At 56.0% G+C, this 17,885-nt stretch overlaps 2 protein-coding genes across 14 annotated transcripts in view; one reads left to right on the top strand and one right to left on the bottom strand.

Moving 5' to 3' along the window:
• Nucleotides 1-836: 836 nt before the first annotated feature.
• On the bottom strand, nucleotides 837-13,134 carry SPACA9 (sperm acrosome associated 9). 3 transcript variants are annotated; one of them, XM_070799519.1, is made up of 6 exons: nucleotides 12,997-13,132; nucleotides 10,242-10,434; nucleotides 5,445-5,620; nucleotides 2,587-2,789; nucleotides 1,708-1,855; nucleotides 837-905 (listed from the first exon to the last, which is right to left on the bottom strand). In XM_070799519.1, exons 3-6 carry the CDS (start codon nucleotides 5,589-5,591, stop codon nucleotides 894-896), a joined length of 510 nt encoding a protein of 169 aa, XP_070655620.1. In that variant the 5' UTR covers nucleotides 5,592-5,620; nucleotides 10,242-10,434; nucleotides 12,997-13,132; the 3' UTR covers nucleotides 837-893. The 3 variants fall into 3 exon arrangements, with proteins under 3 accessions (XP_070655620.1, XP_019826630.2, XP_019826629.2); XM_019971071.2 differs by having other exon boundaries at nucleotides 837-1,855; nucleotides 12,997-13,134; XM_019971070.2 differs by lacking the exon at nucleotides 10,242-10,434 and having other exon boundaries at nucleotides 837-1,855; nucleotides 12,997-13,134.
• Nucleotides 13,135-13,215: 81 nt separating this feature from the next.
• The window catches only part of AK8 (adenylate kinase 8), a 136,591-nt gene continuing 131,921 nt past the window's right edge, over nucleotides 13,216-17,885 (top strand). For 2 of the 11 annotated variants that reach the window (XM_070799518.1, XM_070799510.1), the window contains exons 1-2: nucleotides 13,216-13,964; nucleotides 16,928-17,012. In XM_070799518.1, the coding sequence (XP_070655619.1) occupies nucleotides 13,824-13,964; nucleotides 16,928-17,012 (226 nt within the window). In that variant the 5' untranslated portion in view covers nucleotides 13,216-13,823. Of the gene's footprint in view, nucleotides 13,965-13,990; nucleotides 14,873-14,929; nucleotides 14,954-16,927; nucleotides 17,013-17,885 lie in introns of those variants that run through there. The other 9 variants (XM_070799512.1, XM_070799511.1, XM_070799508.1 and 6 more) reach the window with 9 other exon arrangements.

Raw genomic sequence — 17,885 nt, 5'->3', positions numbered from 1 at the left:
TTCCAGGCTGAGTGGGAACTGGCCCCGGGTCCGGACTGCTTGGTTATTTACCCCAGGTGCCGGAAGGGTGCTGACAGGTGGAATCAGACTTTAGTCCCTGGAAGAAAGACCTTTTGTTCTGGCAGAGCTGCAGATTCTACCTGTGTCTCAGATTGGTGCCCTCTCCCCAGAGTGTGTGGTGGAGGTGCGGGAGGGGTGACCAGTCATCTCTAGCATACCGGCTTTGGTATGTGCCTGCCTGCCTAGGGGTTGGCTGGCACATGGGGTTGAATACAGTCCTTACAGCTGAGCCCAAACGACACTGAAGCTGTCAAGCCTTGCCGAATGTGTCTTGGGAGTATGCCGAGGAGAGAGGGCTGCCCGCATCCACTACCTGCCCTCCCCATCAGGCGTTTGGAGGAAGGTGGTCTAAACTACCTTTAAACGGCTGTTGGCTGCACCCTGGCCTGACTGGGGAAGGAGTGGAGGTGAAGAGCCCTGTGCGCAGTGCGGTTTTCCACGGCTCGCCTCTGCCCAGCCGCCCTGGAAATCGGTGTGCTCTGCCTGGTAGAATGGAGGAAGCAGCTCCTTTGGGACGAGACTTTGAGGTGGCACTTTTAAATTTTGTCTGGAAAATTTAGATGTTCTTGTCTGAGTAGGCCTCTAACTCTGCAGAGAGTTACTGGGCTGGCCTGCTGCGGGCCTCTGACCTGAGCCTCTAGGGAGCAGACCCCACGTGGGGCAGGTGTGTCCCCTGCACACGGGCAGCTTAGCCAGCAGTTCTGCTCGTGGGGCTCCTGCCCAGCATCCTTGGGTGTCTCGGGGTGAGTGTCAGGAAAGCCGGCCAGGCAGAGAGGTGCCAGAACACGTTTTTATTCTTGACTGTCGCCCCCAAGGAAGCAAGAGTACAGAAGCTAAGTCGCCCCCTGTGAAGGGAAAACCAACAGTGAGACAGCACCTCTGGCAGGCTCAGCGCCGACGCCACAGTCCCAGCGTCTGGGCTGCCGTTAGGTCGTGAGGACCAGGTGACCGTCCTCCTGCAGGAGCCACACTGGCAGTTCTTCCGGCTTCTCTCCGTCTCTCTCTCGAGGGAAGGAGAGGCTGGGCGGCCTGTTCCCCTTTGGTTCAGAGACCTGACCCCACTGAGCATCCTCAGGCTGGAGCAGCTCTGTCCCGTGGCCAGAAGGGAGCTGCGCATTCTCCTCTGGCTGGGCCTGGGTGGGAGGGTCAGGGCCCCAGCCCTTCTGGGGGCCCACCCTCCTCCCCTGAACCCACCAGCAGCAACGTAAGTGGGGGTGCTCCTCCTGGGCACAGGGCCTGACACTCGGAGGCAAAGGAAAGTTAGAGATTAAAGCGCTAGAGGGAAAGAGTTTAGGCCGTCCATGGGGTGGCTCCCTGGGGATTAGTAAGTGGCGAAGATGGTGAGCACCAGTAGAGATGGATCGACTGGTGGAAACCAGGCTTAGTTACAGGCTGCCCCGCGGGATGGGATGGGAGGGAACACGGTGGGGTCGGGCAGGGCTGGGGTCGGGCGGGTCCCCCAGCTCCCAACTACAGTTTCCCACCAGGTGGTCTCCAGGGTGGTTTTGAACTTCCTTGGTCTTTCCCCCCAGGTTTGGGGATGTTCTGTATCAGTTGCCCACAATTTTGTTTCCGAAGCTGGGGCTGGGTGCCGGAGGCCTGGGGAGCGTGCGCGGTGGCCCGCGTGGCTGCCTGGGGCTCACTCACTTGCTGCAGCGCTTTGCGGGGCAGCTTCTCCGAGTGGGCGACCCACTCTTTCATCAGGTCTAGGATGATGGGGATGAGGCTGACCACACCTCCGTAGTGGTTCCGGGCCTCGTCACAGCTGAGGTGGTTCACCACGTCGTGGGGGTATCTGCAGGGCGGTGGGAAGGGCTGGGTAAGCCCTGCTCCGGGGACTGGTGTGCCGGGCAGGGTTTTTTCTTAAGGTTGCCCCTGCTGCACAAAACCCCTTGGGGAGGTTTTAGAGCTGTGCACCTGCCAGCCCAGGCTCTCCATGCCAGGCATGGTGGTGGCTCAGCAGGTTTGGGGCCCCAGACCCCCCAGGGTTCCCGTGTGAAGGGTGGGAGCAGAGAACCCCTGGCCTGTGGTTGGCAGAGAGCTGGGCAGGGGCCGAGGAAACCTGCTGTCATCGCCCCAGGCCCACGGCGTACCCTTTGACTCTGCTCACTCTTAGACCTAAATGGCTTGCTCTGGAATCTGGTACTCTGTGCTGTGGATCGATCCCCCAGGGCTCAGAATGAGGGAACCCAGTAGCTAACGCCCATGGGATCGGGCTCCTGATGTCCCACTTTGTGGGCTCCTGAGAACAACTGCTCTGTGAGCCCTGCTTCTGGCCCGGTGCTGCCTCCAGCCAGAGGGTTTGCATTCTGCTAGGTCTGGGCCTCAGAGTCCTTCATTTTCAGTAAATGATTTGTCAGGTCAGAGTTGCTCCGGTGAACCAAGGGGCCTAGGATTTCCCAGCTGGGGACCCCTGGACAGTAGCCCCGGGACTCACTTCCTCCAGGCCCGGTCCTCTCCTGTCCCCGCCCTGGCCCCTCCCACATGCACATGCGGAGACCCCTGATGGGACCAGGAGGGTCTTACTTGGCTCGCAGGCTGCTCAGGTCATTGCTTTGGCTCACGAGGGTCTTGCATTTCTCGAGGAGGTTGTTGGTGACGGGGGTGCCAGCGTGCAGGGCCTCGAAGTGCTGGCAGAGCTTGCTGAGCTCCGAGCAGATGTCCAGGAACATGAGCAGGATGCGCCTGTCTGTGGAGTTGCTGCAGTGGTGCTCCATGTAGCTCTGCACCTGAATGGGCCCGCGGGGCGTGAGTGCCCAGGGCCCCCGAGCACCCACCCTGGTCCTCCCGCCCTCCCGGGTCACAGGGGACAGGCCCCCGATGTGTGGGGCCGTCAGGTCTGCAGGCCTGTAGACTGTGAATGTCATGAAGTGTCACGGGCCCCGTGCAGAAGGCTCCGTGGGTCCCGTCTCGCTCAGTCCTCGCCTGAATGCCGCCCTCTGGGTCCCCTTTTTCAGGCCTCATTTTATAGATGAATACAAGGCTCAGAGAGGTGAAATACCTGCCCAGGTACCACTGCAGTGGTGAAGCTGAGTCACCCTAGCTCCAGGGCTCTGAGCCCAGACCTCTCACCAGACCCAGGCAGCTGAGCCAACACCTGAAGTACAGGGGGCTGGTCCCTGACTCTTGATGCCGAGGTCCCACCCACTTTGAGAATGCTGGGCTGGGCCACTCAGTCCACGGAGCAAACTAGAATCTCTTGCAGTCTTGTTGTCCTACGTTTCCAGGGGGCAGAGAAAGGAGGGACAGGTCAGTAAGTAGAGCTGGGAAAACAGTGGCCCGAATGAGGAAAGAAATGTAGCCTCCGCCTCAGGCCACAGACAAAATCAACTCCAGGAGAATGGAGTACTTGATTACTAAAAACAGGGACTTCCCTGGTGGTCCAGTGGCTAAGACTCTGCTCCCAGTGCAGAAGGCCCAGGTTCCATCCCTGGTCAGGGACCTAGACCCACATTCCCAACTAAGAGTTCACGTGCTGCAACTAAAGACCCCGTGTGCTACAACTAAGACCCACGTAAATAAATTGAGCCAAGTAAAAATCAATATAAAAAATACTAAAAACAAACTAAAGCTCCAGAGGGAAGTTCTTCATCACCGACTCAATGTACATGAGTTTGAGCAGGCTCTGGGAGTTGGTGATGGACAGGGAGGCCTGGCATGCTGCAGTCCATGGGGTCGCAAAGAGTCGGACACGACTGAGCGACTGAACTGAACTGAAGTTTTTCTTAAGCCACAAAAGAGGCTAAGGACAGTGATGCAGCTGATCTAATTTCAACTCATTTCCCTGGAGACCCTGGGGGCCTTTCTAGCTCAGGACATTCCACATCCGGACACCCAGTCAGTCTGGGTCTGAGATCCACGTGGGCACAGGAGGAGGGGGCTCCAGTCTGGGCAGGATTAACTGACGCATTCCATGTGGTCCTGCCCTCAGTAATCTGCTGGAAGGGGGTGTTTTCCACTTCCTCCGGTTCCCAGAAAATTCTAAGTCTAAACCTGGGTTTTGCTGCCGCTCCCAGCTGCCTTCTTGTCGCTAGGGGATGTCTTTCCCCAACGACCTCAAATGGTCCTTCCCAAGGACAACAGCTTTGTGTGGGGCAAGAGGCTTTTGACACCCACAGTCTGCCTACACACCACGCACACCTGCCCCAGGATCCCGGGTAGGGAGGAGCCTGCACTGTGGCGTAGCTACAACAGAGCGGTGTCACTGGGCTACCGGGGGACACTGCACGCAGGGTGCGGGGCAGGCGGTCACCTTCCCATACCCCGGGCCAGGAAGGGCAGGGGCAGGGTGGAGAGTCAACCCAGGTGGGGCCGTTATTTACCAGAAGCCTTGTTGAGCCTAAAGGCAAGAAGGAGCACGCTGGGGTCACAAAGCCCCGATGGGGATTCTGAGCAGAGGCGGGGCGTCTCAGGTGCTCCTTCCTGATACTGAACACCTGTCCACGCCCGTGGAAGGCTGAGCCTTTGAGGGACGGGCTGACGGTGCAGCCGGTTCACTTTGAACAGTTCAGAGGGAAGAGGGTGTGTATAAACATGGCTAAATAGTAAACAAACTGGCCTAACTAGGTGAAGGTTATATGGGTATTTTTCTGCAGGGTTTTAAAATTTCAAGTTAAACTGGGAGAAATTTTTTAAAAAATTTAAAGTTTTTTTTTGGAGGATACTGGTGGGCCAGGGTTGTTCTCTGTGGCCCCGTGTGCTTCTCCTAAGCAGTTCTGAGTCTGGTCCCCACTCCCTAGCAGGTGGCATCTCTTCAGTGGGAGAGAGACCCATCTAGAGCTGTGCTTCTCAGGCACCTGGCTTCCTGGAAGGCTGCTTCAGTCTTGAGGCCTCCACGTTTGGCAGGGCAAACTTGGACGGCAGCTCACACAAAGAGGAGACTCCGGTTAAATGAAATCATTTGCAAACGTGACTTAGCAATGTGCTTGGTGGGTCATAGTTTCTGAACCCCAGGGGAATCCAGTGGCTGGGACCATGTACATCTATCTGTTCACCACACATCCCTGTCCTGAGCCCCAGGGCCTGGGATGAAGGACGCTGCCAGATGCTGGGGGCGTGGGTTTGCAGATGATCTCGTGAAATCTGCCTAACAGCCCTGGGAGGTGCGTGCTGCTCTTTCTACATTTTTAGTTGAAACCGGCCGGAGGTCACAGAGGTGGCATGTGGCAGAGCCAGGACTTAACCCCCGGCCAGTGGTGTCTCCAGCCCCTGCTTTCAGCCGCTTTCTCACGTAGTTGGTGAGGGAATGAGTGCCTGGCTTCTTCCACAGTTAGGATCTGAGACCTGATCCCTGCACCCACACGCTGGCCCTCTCTGGGTCTTGGTTTCCCCAACTTTTCCAGCAAGGGGTTGAGGCCTGGCCCCGCCTGCCCGCGAGCGCCTACCTGCCCGATGCTGGAGATGGGCCGGATCTTGTCGTGGGCGTTCTCCCTGCAGTGCTCCAGGGCCCCGATGAAGGTGAATTGCTGCTGCTGGAAGATCTTGTACTTCTGCTCCACGCTCCGCAGGGACTCTTTTACTTCATTCATCATTCTACCTGCTCACTGGGATGCGGAGGAGCCTGTGCGGAGGAAGAGGAAAGTCCTGAGGTCCCAGGGCACTGAGCAGCTTCCCACAGCCCTGGGAGCGGAGACAGTCTTCATCCCCATATTGCAGAGAGGGAGGCGAGGCCCTGGGAGGCTGTGCACCTGCTCAAGAACCTGGCTGGCTGGCTGCGACACAACCAGACTTGACTCAAACCCAACCCGAGCCCCATTACCCTCCAGGGACACAGTCTTTGCCGCGAACAAGACTTCCTTCCCTTAACTGTAGACAAGAGTTTCTCCAGGCCTCAGTTCCTCCAGATGTGGGTGTCTATCACACACACACACACACACACACACACACACACACACACACACACACACACTCTGGGACACAGTCCAGGCCTCAGTTTCTCCAGATTGTGGGTGTCTATCACTCACACACACACACACACACACATACACACACACTCTGGGACACAGTCCAGGCCTCAGTTTCTCCAGATTGTGGGTGTCTATCACACACACACACACACACACACACACACACACACACACACACACACACAACACACTCTGGGACACAGTCCAGGCCTCAGTTTCTCCAGATTGTGGGTGTCTATCTCACACACACACACACACACACACACACTCTGGGACACAGTCCAGGCCTCAGTTTCTCCAGATTGTGGGTGTCTATCTCACACACACACACACACACACACACACACACTCTGGGACACAGTCCAGGCCTCAGTTTCTCCAGATTGTGGGTGTCTATCTCACACACACACACACACACACACACACACACTCTGGGACACAGTCCAGGCCTCAGTTTCTCCAGATTGTGGGTGTCTATCTCACACACACACACACACACACACACACACACACACACACACACACACACACTCTGGGACACAGTCCAGGCCTCAGTTTCTCCAGATTGTGGGTGTCTATCTCACACACACACACACACACACACACACACACACACACTCTGGGACACAGTCCAGGCCTCAGTTTCTCCAGATTGTGGGTGTCTATCACACACACACACACACACACACACACACACACACACTCTGGGACACAGTCCAGGCCTCAGTTTCTCCAGATTGTGGGTGTCTATCACACACACACACACACACACACACACACACACACACACTCTGGGACACAGTCCAGGCCTCAGTTTCTCCAGATTGTGGGTGTCTATCACACACACACACACACACACACACACACACACACTCTGGGACACAGTCCAGGCCTCAGTTTCTCCAGATTGTGGGTGTCTATCACACACACACACACACACACACACACACACACACACACTCTGGGACACAGTCCAGGCCTCAGTTTCTCCAGATTGTGGGTGTCTATCACACACACACACACACACACACACACACACACTCTGGGACACAGTCCAGGCCTCAGTTTCTCCAGATTGTGGGTGTCTATCACACACACACACACACACACACACACACACACACACACACACTCTGGGACACAGTCCAGGCCTCAGTTTCTCCAGATTGTGGGTGTCTATCACACACACACACACACACACACACACACACACACACACACACACACTCTGGGACACAGTCCAGGCCTCAGTTTCTCCAGATTGTGGGTGTCTATCACACACACACACACACACACACACACACTCTGGGACACAGTCCAGGCCTCAGTTTCTCCAGATTGTGGGTGTCTATCACACACACACACACACACACACACACACACACACACACACACACTCTGGGACACAGTCCAGGCCTCAGTTTCTCCAGATTGTGGGTGTCTATCACACACACACACACACACACACACACACACACACACACACACACACTCTGGGACACAGTCCAGGCCTCAGTTTCTCCAGATTGTGGGTGTCTATCACACACACACACACACACACACACACACACACACACTCTGGGACACAGTCCAGGCCTCAGTTTCTCCAGATTGTGGGTGTCTATCTCACACACACACTCCAGGACACACACACACTCTGGGACACAGTCCGGGCCTCAGTTTCTCCAGATTGTGGGTGTCTATCTCACACACACACTCCAGGACACACACACACTCTGGGACACAGTCCGGGCCTCAGTTTCTCCAGATTGTGGGTGTCTATTACACACACATGACCTCCCATGGGTCACAGCATGTAAAATCTGTTTCATCAGCTGGGACCCAACTGCTTTAAAACATCTGCCACCCTACAGTTGGTAGGAAAGTCTAGGGATTCTTTTCAAGCTAAGCAGGGGGAGGTCGGCACCGGGACCCTCTCGACTTGTCTGAGGAGGTGCGGTTACCAGCTCTGGGCTTGGAGCAGGAGCCCTGAGCTCGGGTTTGCCAGTCCCCGGGGCAGGCCTGGCACTGGCTCCTTCTCCTGGCCCCGCCATGCTGTTTGCAGGGAGGAACCAGGTTGGAAACACTAATGCTATGGGGAGCACGCTCGTGGACTGTCCCCGGTGTGATCTGGGAGGTCCACAGTGCGTCCCAAGCTGCTTCTGAGTGGAAATGGCAGTGGGTTCTGCCCTCCATGACATCACAGTGTTACTGAGCACGTGCCCAGTGCCCAGGGTCGTAGGTTTATGGAATGTTAGGGCTGGAAGGCACCTCAGAAGGTCAACTCCCCTTAACTTCCAGGGGAAGCTGAGACCCTGGGTCTCTCAGCAAGCTTGTGCCTGAGACACCCTAGGTCCTGGGTTTCCTGAGGTCTCACCACCAGCATCCTCGAAGGTGCCGCAGCCGCTGTCCCTGCACCACGAGGCCCCGGCACACGTGGAGCCCAGGCTCAGCTTCACAGAGACAAGGCCCCAGCGAGATGCTGCAAGTAGAAGGGGCCAGAACGTGGGGGGCAGGGGCGCTGAGGAAGGGAAGGATGCATTCTAGGCATGCCACCAGGTCCCAGGTGGGGAGGAGGCTTGGTTTCTGCTGGGCCCCCTCAGCATCCTGAGCACAGCAGGATGGGAATGACGAAGTCTGTGATGAGGAGATGGCATCGGGGATGCGAGGACAGTAGACCGTCGGGTGGCCTCCACGACACGGCGGGAGGGGTGAATCCCTGAGCTGGGGAGGGCAGGGGACAGGAAGCCGGGGTGCTGCTGCCACTGTCAAGGGGCTGCGCCAGGAAGGGGCCCTACCGTTGTGCCCCACCAGCCAGGGTGGCGGCCCTGCAGACTTCATGGGGCCCTTTTGTCAGCACCATCCTGGGCCAGCCCTGGGAGCCAGAGCCCGTGTTTGCCAGCAGGACAGCGCAGCGCCACTGGGGTCAGGCCTGACCCAGGGCCACGCGGGGCAGGGCCTCCTTCCACTCAACTTTCTCCTGGTTCTGCTGAAGCTAACCCTAACCCAAGCCAGGCGGGGAGTGGGGTTGGGGGATGCTGCGGGGCCCATGGTTGGACACCTGTCATAGCCAGCCAAGGCCCCACCCCAGCCCTGCCTGCAGGCGGGACAGACGGTCAAGCTGGCTGCAGTGCCCGTGGAGGCAGGCCTACCAGGACCTGGCCTGGGGCGAGGAGAGTGAGGTACACACCTGGGTGCAAAAGGTCAGGGGGTGCTAGGAACTCAGCAATCCAGATAGGTAAAAGCAAGCATGACGTGCGCCCCCCCGCTGCCCCACCGCAAAAAAAAAGCTGCAGGGGCTGCCGATGGCTCTGCCTCCTGGGGGAGGGAAGGTCTGAAAAGAAGGCAGGCTTTGGAGAGGAGGGTGGGCAGGCAGGCGGGCAGAGGAGGTGGGGCCCTGGGCAGAGGGTGGAGGCTGTGGGCAGGCCGAGGTTGAGGCCCCACGTGAGGGCAGAGCTGTGGGGGCAACCACGGAAGCTTCTAGCCCAGGAGGTGCAGAGCACCTGAGGCGGTCATTCATTCATGTTGAAGCGCCTGCCAGGGGTCAGACACCTGCAGGGTGCTGGACTGGGCACACAGTGTTCAGCCAAACAGACAAGACTCCTACCCTGGAGGGACGTCAGGAGTGGGAGGCAGACAATGAGTGAACAGATTAAGGACAAAAGAAAGTGGGGGGATGGGTGGGGGTGGCCAGAAGGGCTACGTGGCCTGCAGGTGGGGTGGAGGCGGGCAGGTACAGGGGAGGCCGAACTGGAGCTGAGCTTCAGCCTTCACCGAGATCCCGGGTGGCTCGCCCCAATCCTCCTAGTAACAGCCGGCTACTCAGCGAGGCTCTAGGTAAACCCTAGGTAAACAAGCCTCATCTCAGATGCTCACCACAGCCCCTTGAATGAGGTACCATGGTTATTCCCACAGGACAGACGACAGAGCTGAGGTCTGGCAGCTGGTGAGCAAACCCAGATGTCCCACTCAGTTCTGCCGATTTCACTGAGCCTGAGATCTTTACTTGGTTACCTCCGCTCTTCCCCCCACCTCAGGGGGGTCCACTGAGAGAAACACACCAGATACCAGACTGACTGAGGCTGGAGGTAGGTAGGTGGGTGGGTGAGGTGTGGACACCCAGGGCCTGCACTACCCGGACCCAGTGCCTCGCTCCCACTTGTGTGAGGCTGTTCCCTGCTGCCCCATCCCAGAGCAACGAGGACTAGCATTCAGTGTGCCCCGCTCTCTGCCGCCGTCCTGAGCTTGCCAAGTTCTTCAGGGATACAGCCCTACCTTGGCTGGTGGCCCCAAGAGCCCCTGAGAGCAAAACCGACTTGGTTCTTGATCCTATTGACTTGTGACATGCACGCCAGGGATGTCGTGAGGGGAGCTGTAACAAGCTATCCAAAGCGGCTGTCCCTTGAACAAGAGTCACTGCAGTCAAATTAGTCTAGATGAAAGGCAGTGGGTGCAGGCACTTCTCGATCTGGGGGAGGAGGAAGGAAAAAGTGATTACCCACTAGATTTTCAGCTTTAATTGATTTGTATTTTTCCAGGCTGTTAAAGAAGATTAAATCGTGCTATGAAAAGTGCCTAGGGCTTAAAATAAATGAGGAGAAAAGCAAGTCACTTCAGAAATGTCCAGGAAGCAAGCTGAACCTCCCCAGTACAAATCACAGGCCTGGTGGTGGTGCTCTTTGTTCGGAGGGAGGCTGCTTCCTTCTCTTCCTCAGCTGTCTCTGCAATTGGATTTGACTTGACAAGCCTACCAAGGTGTGCGTGCTTTGAGGAGGCAGTTCTGAGGGGAGAGAGCCCTTTTCCCTTAGAGGCCATGTCTCTGGGCTGTGGCTGCTGGAAAGGCTTTGGCTAGGAGTCAGGAAGCTGAGTTCCAGGCTGGCTCTTTGTTGTTGTTCGTTTGCTCAGTTATGTCTGACTCTCTGACCCCACGGACTGCAGCACACCAAGCTTCCATGTCCTTCACTATCTCCTGGAGTTTGCTTAAACTCATGTCCACTGAGTTGATGACACCATCCAACCATCAATCCTCTGTCGCCCCTTCTCCTTCAATCTTTCCCAGCATCAGGGTCTTTTCCAGTGAGTTGGCTCTTCACATCAGGTGGCCAAAGTACTGGAGCTTCAGCATCAGTCCTTCCAATGAATATGCATTGGAAGGCTGGCTCTACCTTGGATTTATGAGTGACCTCGGCCTAGAATTTCCCCCTTTCTGGGCCTTGGTTCAGTTCAGTCGCTCAGTCGTGTCCAACTCTTTGCAACCCCATGGACTGCAGCATGCCAGGCCTCCCTGTCCATCATCAACTCCCAGAGTTTACCCAAACTCATGTCCGTCGAGTCGGCAATGCCATCCAACCATCTTATCCTCTGTCATCCCCTTCTCTTCCTGCCCTCAATCTTTCCCAGCATCAGGGTCTTTTCAAATGAGTCAGCTCTTCGCATCAGGTGGCCAAAGTATTGGAGTTTCAACTTCAACATCAGTCCTTCCAATGAACACCCAGGACTGATCTCCTTTAGAATGGACTGGTTGGATCTCCTTGCAGTCCAAGGGACTCTCAAGAGTCTTTTCCAACACCACAGTTCAAAAGCATCAATTCTTCGGCCCTTAGCTTTCTTTATCGTCCAACTCACATCCATACATGACTACTGGAAAAACCATAGCCTTGACTAGACAGACCTTTGTTGGCAAAGTAACGTCTCTGCTTTTTAATATGCTGTCTAGGTTAATCATAACTTTCCTTCTAAGGAGTAAGCGTCTTTTAATTTCATGGCTGCAGTCACCATCTTCAGTGATTTTGGAGCCCAGAAAAAATAAAGTCAGCCACTGTTTCCCCATCTATTTGCCATGAAGTGATGGGACCGGATGCCATCTTAGTTTTCTGAGTGTTGAGCTAAAGCTCAACTTCTCTCTCCTCTTTCACTTTCATCAAGAGGCTTTTGATGCCATGATCTTAGTTTTCTGAATGTTGAGCTAAAGCCAACTTTTTCACACTCCTCTTTCACTTTCATCAAGAGGCTCTTTAGTTCTTCTTCACTTTCTGCCATAGGGGTGGTGTCATCTGCATATCTGAGGTTATTGATATTTCTCCCGGCAATCTTGATTCCAGCTTGTGCTTCCTCCAGCCCAGTGCTTCTCATGATGTACTCTGCATATAAGTTAAATAAGCAGGGTGACGATATACAGCCTTGACATACTCCTTTTCCTACTTGGAACCAGTCTGTTGTTCCATGTCCAGTTCTAACTGTTGCTTCCTGACCTGCATACAGATTTCTCAAGAGCCTCAGTTTATCCATTTGTAAAATGAGGGAGTTTGTATTAGAAGCTCCTCAAGGGCTCTTCTGATTCATTCTAATGCTCTGTGATTGACAACTGATGAGGAAAGAGACCCAGAGAGGGGAAATGGCTCAGCCAACAACTTTGCACCATTCTGAGCCTCCAATTTCTCATCTGTAAAATGGAATGAAGGTACTTATTTCTCAGGGTTGGTGCAAAGATTCAGTGACATAATATCTCTAAGAGTAGCAGCTATGCATTGTGCATTCACCACACATCAGTTACTAATACTTCTGATACATTAGCTCATGGAATCTTCCATAATCCCCACTTCATTAGGGGAGGGAACTGAGGCCCAGGGCAGGCTGGCAAGTTAGTTGAGAGTGGAGTCAGGATTTGAACTCTGCGCAGTCTGCATTGACTATGCCATACTCCCTCTCCATAACATTCACAGACCCCATAGTTTTGTTGAGAGTACAGCTCAAAAACGGGCAGCTCCTCCTGAGAAGAGCAACTGGACAAGAGCTAGAGCTTCCATTTCAGTGCTGTGGTCGCTACCAGGCGTTCCACCCCCCCGCCCCCCGCCCCCCACCCGGGATGAACACGATTCGCAGACCTCCATCCCCCCATCGCGTCCCACCCCATCGGTCTCTTGGGTCATCGGCAGCAGCGGCGGCCCCCCTCCATTCTCCAACACCATCCCCCTCGTCCCCCAGTTTCCAAATCCAGGGCTTGGGTGGCCCTCCCCAGGCCTGCTTTAACCTTGGTTGTCCTAGAGAGGCCTTCACTCAACGGAGCGCCCTGAAGCCGGAGAGTCTCCGCGGTGTCTGGGGCCCCAGAAGGGCGGGGAGGCCCTTCCCGGGGCTTGGGAGGAGGGGTGGGTGGGGTGGGGGAGAGCAGGGGTGAGAAGGGGCGGGGCCGCGGGCCTGATTGTTACCGCCGCTGCCATAGCAATCGGGTCACGTGGCAGCCCCGCCCACGCCGCAGGAACTGCCCGCTGGGCCCGGGGTCGAGGGATACAGCAGTCCCTCCTTTTTCAAACACCCTGCCCCACATCGCCGGGAGTTGGTGACGGACAGGGAAGGCCTGGGGTGCGGCAGCCCATGGGGGTCGCAAAGAGTCGCACACGACTGAGCGCCTGAACTGAACGGCCCATCTACCCCAGCGTCTTCCTTTTAAAGACGGGGAAACTGAGGCCCAGTGAGCGGAGCTGGAGTGGCTCAAGGAGCACCGAACGCCTGGGCCAGGGCGCCTTGGCGGAAACAGAAGTAGGATCCGCCTCCCGCCTCTCCCGGGCCGATGTGCCCTCGGGATACTGTGGGGTGTCTCAGCACAGGAGGGGGCCCTCTGAGCCAGGAGACCGCAGCAGGAGGAGACTTGGGGTTCCCCGCTGAGGCGCGCAGAGTTGGGGGACGAGGCCGGAGCTGGGGAGCACTTCCTTCATGCGGCTGAGGAGACCCGGAGCCAGACCCGGCGCCAACCTCGCCCCGGAGGAGGTGGGGGGGGGGCGGTGCGAGAGCAACGCGTGCTGATGACGGAGCGGCGTGGCGCCCCTGGCAACGGCGGTCCCTAGGGAGCGGCGCCTGCTGATGACGCGAGGCCCTAGCGACAGCGGTCCCCAGGGAGCGGCCGCGCTGCGAGGCAGCATGGACGCGACCACCGCCCCTCATCGCATTCCCCCGCAAATGCCCCAGTATGGGGAGGCGAACCACATCTTCGAGTTGATGCAGGTGACCCGGGCAGCCCTGTCCCATCGCGACACCAGGCGGTGGCCGGGGACCGTCTTGGCGGCGGTCCGGCTGCGCGCTGGCGACCCTACATCTGGGAGGGGTGACGTCTGTTAGCCACGAAGCCGCCCGACTTGGGGTGTCCGACACGACTGTGTCATCGTACCCCCAAGGAACCCCTCGACCGAAAGATGCTCCTTGACCATACTCGGCTGGTCCTGGAGGGAGGAAAAGGGGGCAGGCCCTCCCGGCCGTGACTGGACCCTTGCTCCGACCCAGTCAGGTCGATGATCTGGAAGAGGTTCCTTCCTTTTTCTTAGTTCCCTTGTCTGTGAAACACCAGGTTGCAAGAGGTGGTTTCCAAGGGACTCATCGTGTGCTGACCATTCCCAGGCTGGCTGCGGTCTTGTGTCTGAGCTGGGGAGTGTCTGAGTTGAAGGTGGCCTCTCCATCCTCTGAGAAAGGCCACCTCCTGGGACAGCAGCCGTGTGGTGTGGAAGGCAGTTTTTCCCACCCGGCCCTTTCTCCTCAGAGCCAAGAGTTCAGGGAAGCTTCCAAGCCCTCACCCTGAGTTCCCGACCTGACTGACCCACTGCCTGTGTGACCTGAGGCAAAGCCACTCCCCAGCCTGTTCTCCAGGTTTCCCTTCTGCATCTTGGATTGGTGGTTTAGTCGCTAAGTTGTATCTGACTCTTGCGACCCCATGGACTGTAGCCCGCCAGGGTCCTCTCTCCATGGGATTTTCCAGGCAAGAATACTGGAGTGGATTGCCATTTCCTTCTCCAGGGGATCTTCCCCACCGAGGCATCCTGGGGAAGTGAAAGCTTTCAGGAGCTGGACTGGAGGATCTCTCAGCCACTCAGAGGTTCTGAGGGCCAGAGGGAAGCTGGAGCATTTGTCTGCTCCTCCAGGTAGACCCCGATCCCCAGAGGCACCTCCTCAGTGATGCCTGTGGCTGTTTGAGCGTCTGACAGCTCAGAGCAGAGCTCAGAGTAAGAAACCCGTGTCTCTCTCTCTCCTGCGGACATAGGCTTCCTTTGGAAAGCGTTCACTGATAGAGGGCGCACAAGAGATTTCTAAGACCGAGTGGCCTAAGTAGAGGAGATGGCTAGCTGAGTCCTAAGTCCTCAGTGGTGGCAGGCAGTACACGGGCAAGTCCTAGGGGCACCCTGGTCTGCTCTTAGGGAATCTGGTGTCCCTCATAGCAATTGTTGGAAGGAGTAGCCTGAGGAAGCTTTTAGTCCATTATTTCCAGTCCTTAGTAATTTCTGTGCTCCCTACATGGTTTTTCATCATTTTCATTTTTTAGCATTTTTATTTTAAAATGATTTTGGACCCACCGGAAGTTACACAAGTAGCAAAGAATTCTAGTGTATCCTTCCGCCAGCTTCCCCGGTAGTAAAATCTGACCTAAGGGCAGTGTATCCTTCCGCCTGCTTCCCCCGGTAGTAAAATCTAACCTAAGGGTAGTTCATTGTCAAAACCAGCAAACTGACAGGGGCACAATACTATTAACTAGACTACAGACCTTATTTGAATCTCATCCATTTTTACCAGCACTCTTTTTTTTTTTTTTCGTATGAATCTACGAAATTTGGGGCTTCCCAGATGGCTTAGTGGTAGAGAATCCACCTGCCAGTGCAGGAGCCACAGGAGATGCAGGTTCAGTCCGTGGGTGGGGAAGATCCTCTGGAGAAGGAAATAGCAACCCACTCCAGTATCCTTGCCTGGAAAATTCCATGGACGGAGGAGCCTGGCGGGCTGTAGTCCATGGAGTTGCAAAGACTCGGTTGCGACTGAGTCACTGAGCTTGAGCACACGCACACACCACACAGTGAAATTTTATCACAGGTATAGATTCATGTAACCAACAGCATATTTCCATTTTAACTTCATTTCTTTAAATCAGCCCACTCAAAAAAAATTAACTTATTTTACCTCATCCTAAGGTTTGATGTACTGATTTTTTCTAATACACATTAGATTTACAACTGTGTAAAAGTGAATTTTAGAATATTCATCTGTGAGCTATCTAGAATCATCTCACACGGTCTCACCAGCGCCATAGCACCATGGATCGTGTCCAGCTGTGTCTTAATAGGTGTAGAAGCTGAGGCCCAGAGAGGGGAAGGGACCGGTGGGATGCAGAGCGGGGCTGGGCCTTCTCGCCATTCAGTGCTGTTTCTGCTGTGCCGTTCTCCGTCTGCCCGCAAAGGGCTGTAGCCCCTGCCTGCCTGTCCCTAGGGCAGAAGGCTGCTCCTTCGTGCACTGGCGCTGCTCTCAGCCACCTGGTTCATTTCTGTGCCTTTTGTTCTAGAACCATGGAAGCTGCTTTACTTTAGAATTAAGTGGCCAGACAATCCCAGGACTCTTTAGATACCTGGCTAGTACATACTCTGTCCCACACTGGACAGACACAGGTAGCAGCAATGGCCATGTCACCCGGCACACGTTCTGTGTGGGGCCCCTTCTGTGGTCGTGCTGGGCACTGAGATGTGGGTGAGGCAATAAAGGGGATGCGTAGGGGCTACAGGAGCGTGCCACAGGATTGACCTAGTGAACGTCATGGGGAGAAGTGTTTCATGCTGAGGGAGCAGCATCTACAATAGCTCTGGGGGGTGGATGGGTGCCCTGCAGGAGAGGGGTGGAGAGAAGGCTGGTCTCGGGGGGGCCACAAAGGAGCTGAGGGGCAAGGACCCCAGGACTACTTGCTCTGAGTCAAGGGCGCTTCCCTCCAGCTCCACCTCCTTCCAGGTGCCCCCACCCCCAGCAAAACCCATGTGGCCCTTCCGTCATACCTCTGCTCCCAGGGACCAAGGCAGACACCCATTAGTGTGGGAGGCAGGGAAGAGATCAGGTCCCATAACTGGTATCCATAGTGATGCCAGGTTGCTTGGCCACCGGAGCCTGGGGCCTTGGGTGCCCATGTAGCATCAACCCCCTGAGTGTCTGCCCTGTGCCCACAGAACATGCTGGAGCAGCTCCTGATCCACCAGCCCAAGGACCCCATCCCGTTCATGATTGATCATTTGCAACGAGACAACGATTATGGTGAGCACCAGAGTGGGCCTCCCCCTCCCCCAGTTCCCAGCTGTCCCTCCCCTCCGCCTCCTGGGAACCACTCTGCCCTCCCTGTGCCTAAAATAAAAGGGAGGTCAGAGCAGGGGTGGGGACAGGTTTTGACCACTTGGGGAGGTGGTTAATTGAAAAAAATGCCTTAATTTCTTCTGGAGCACAACTCATACAAATGCTCTTGCCAAGTGATTAAAATGAAAACCTCCAAATGGCCCACAGAATCAATTATTAATGCTTTGGCACGCCCCAGCTGATGTCGCCTGTTGGGTTTAAGCTCTGTGATCACTCCACTTGTCAGGTGTAAGTGTGGCTTCTGGTCTACCCAGACAGGCTGCGCTCGGCTCTTCCTGATGGTCTTGTTACGGGCTCCTGTTAATGAGTTCCAGAGCTCCCCCCAAACCTCGCCTGAGTGAATGCAGGCCAGCCAGACCCAAGGCGGGCACCCGGGACAGGGAGGAGGGAGAGGAGGCGCTCTGTCCTGTGGTCGATTTGCCGAGCGGAGGAGCGTGGCCGCCCCTCGTGAGCTGTCAGGGAGGCCCAGAGCTTTGATGTTTCTTTCACTGGAGCATTAACTGCTTTGAAGGCACTCCCGGCGCAGCAGTGAAATGAGTGGTGCAGCTGAGAGGGACAGAGGCCTGAGATGCCCGTGGCGGGGTGCAGAGGCTTCACATGAGAAAGGAAGCGAAGTAGTTTTTCAAAAACTGGTGAGAGAGAGGAGACTCGGAGCAAACGGGTTGCCAGGCAGCCCTGGCCTCTTCTGGGGGCCTGCCCTCGGGTCCTGGGCGGGCCCAGCCTGTGAGAATGAGGCGCTGTTTCAGAGGCCCGAGCAGGAAAGCGCGATGTGGCCTG

The sequence above is a fragment of the Bos indicus genome, chromosome 11 (assembly GCF_029378745.1).
Source record: "Bos indicus isolate NIAB-ARS_2022 breed Sahiwal x Tharparkar chromosome 11, NIAB-ARS_B.indTharparkar_mat_pri_1.0, whole genome shotgun sequence".
NCBI classification, from domain to species: Eukaryota; Metazoa; Chordata; class Mammalia; order Artiodactyla; family Bovidae; genus Bos; species Bos indicus.
This window is presented reverse-complemented; position numbering and strand designations above follow the sequence as displayed.

Bases quoted from the DNA above. Each gene is read 5' to 3' on its own strand.
- SPACA9 (XM_019971071.2), bottom strand. From the start codon at position 5,591: ATGATGAATGAAGTAAAAGAGTCCCTGCGGAGCGTGGAGCAGAAGTAC. The intron at 2,790-5,444 runs GTAGGCGCTCGC...GGGCCCATTCAG, and splicing joins CCATCTCCAGCATCGGGCAG to GTGCAGAGCTACATGGAGCA. The intron at 1,856-2,586 runs GTAAGACCCTCC...ACCGCCCTGCAG, and splicing joins CTGAGCAGCCTGCGAGCCAA to ATACCCCCACGACGTGGTGA.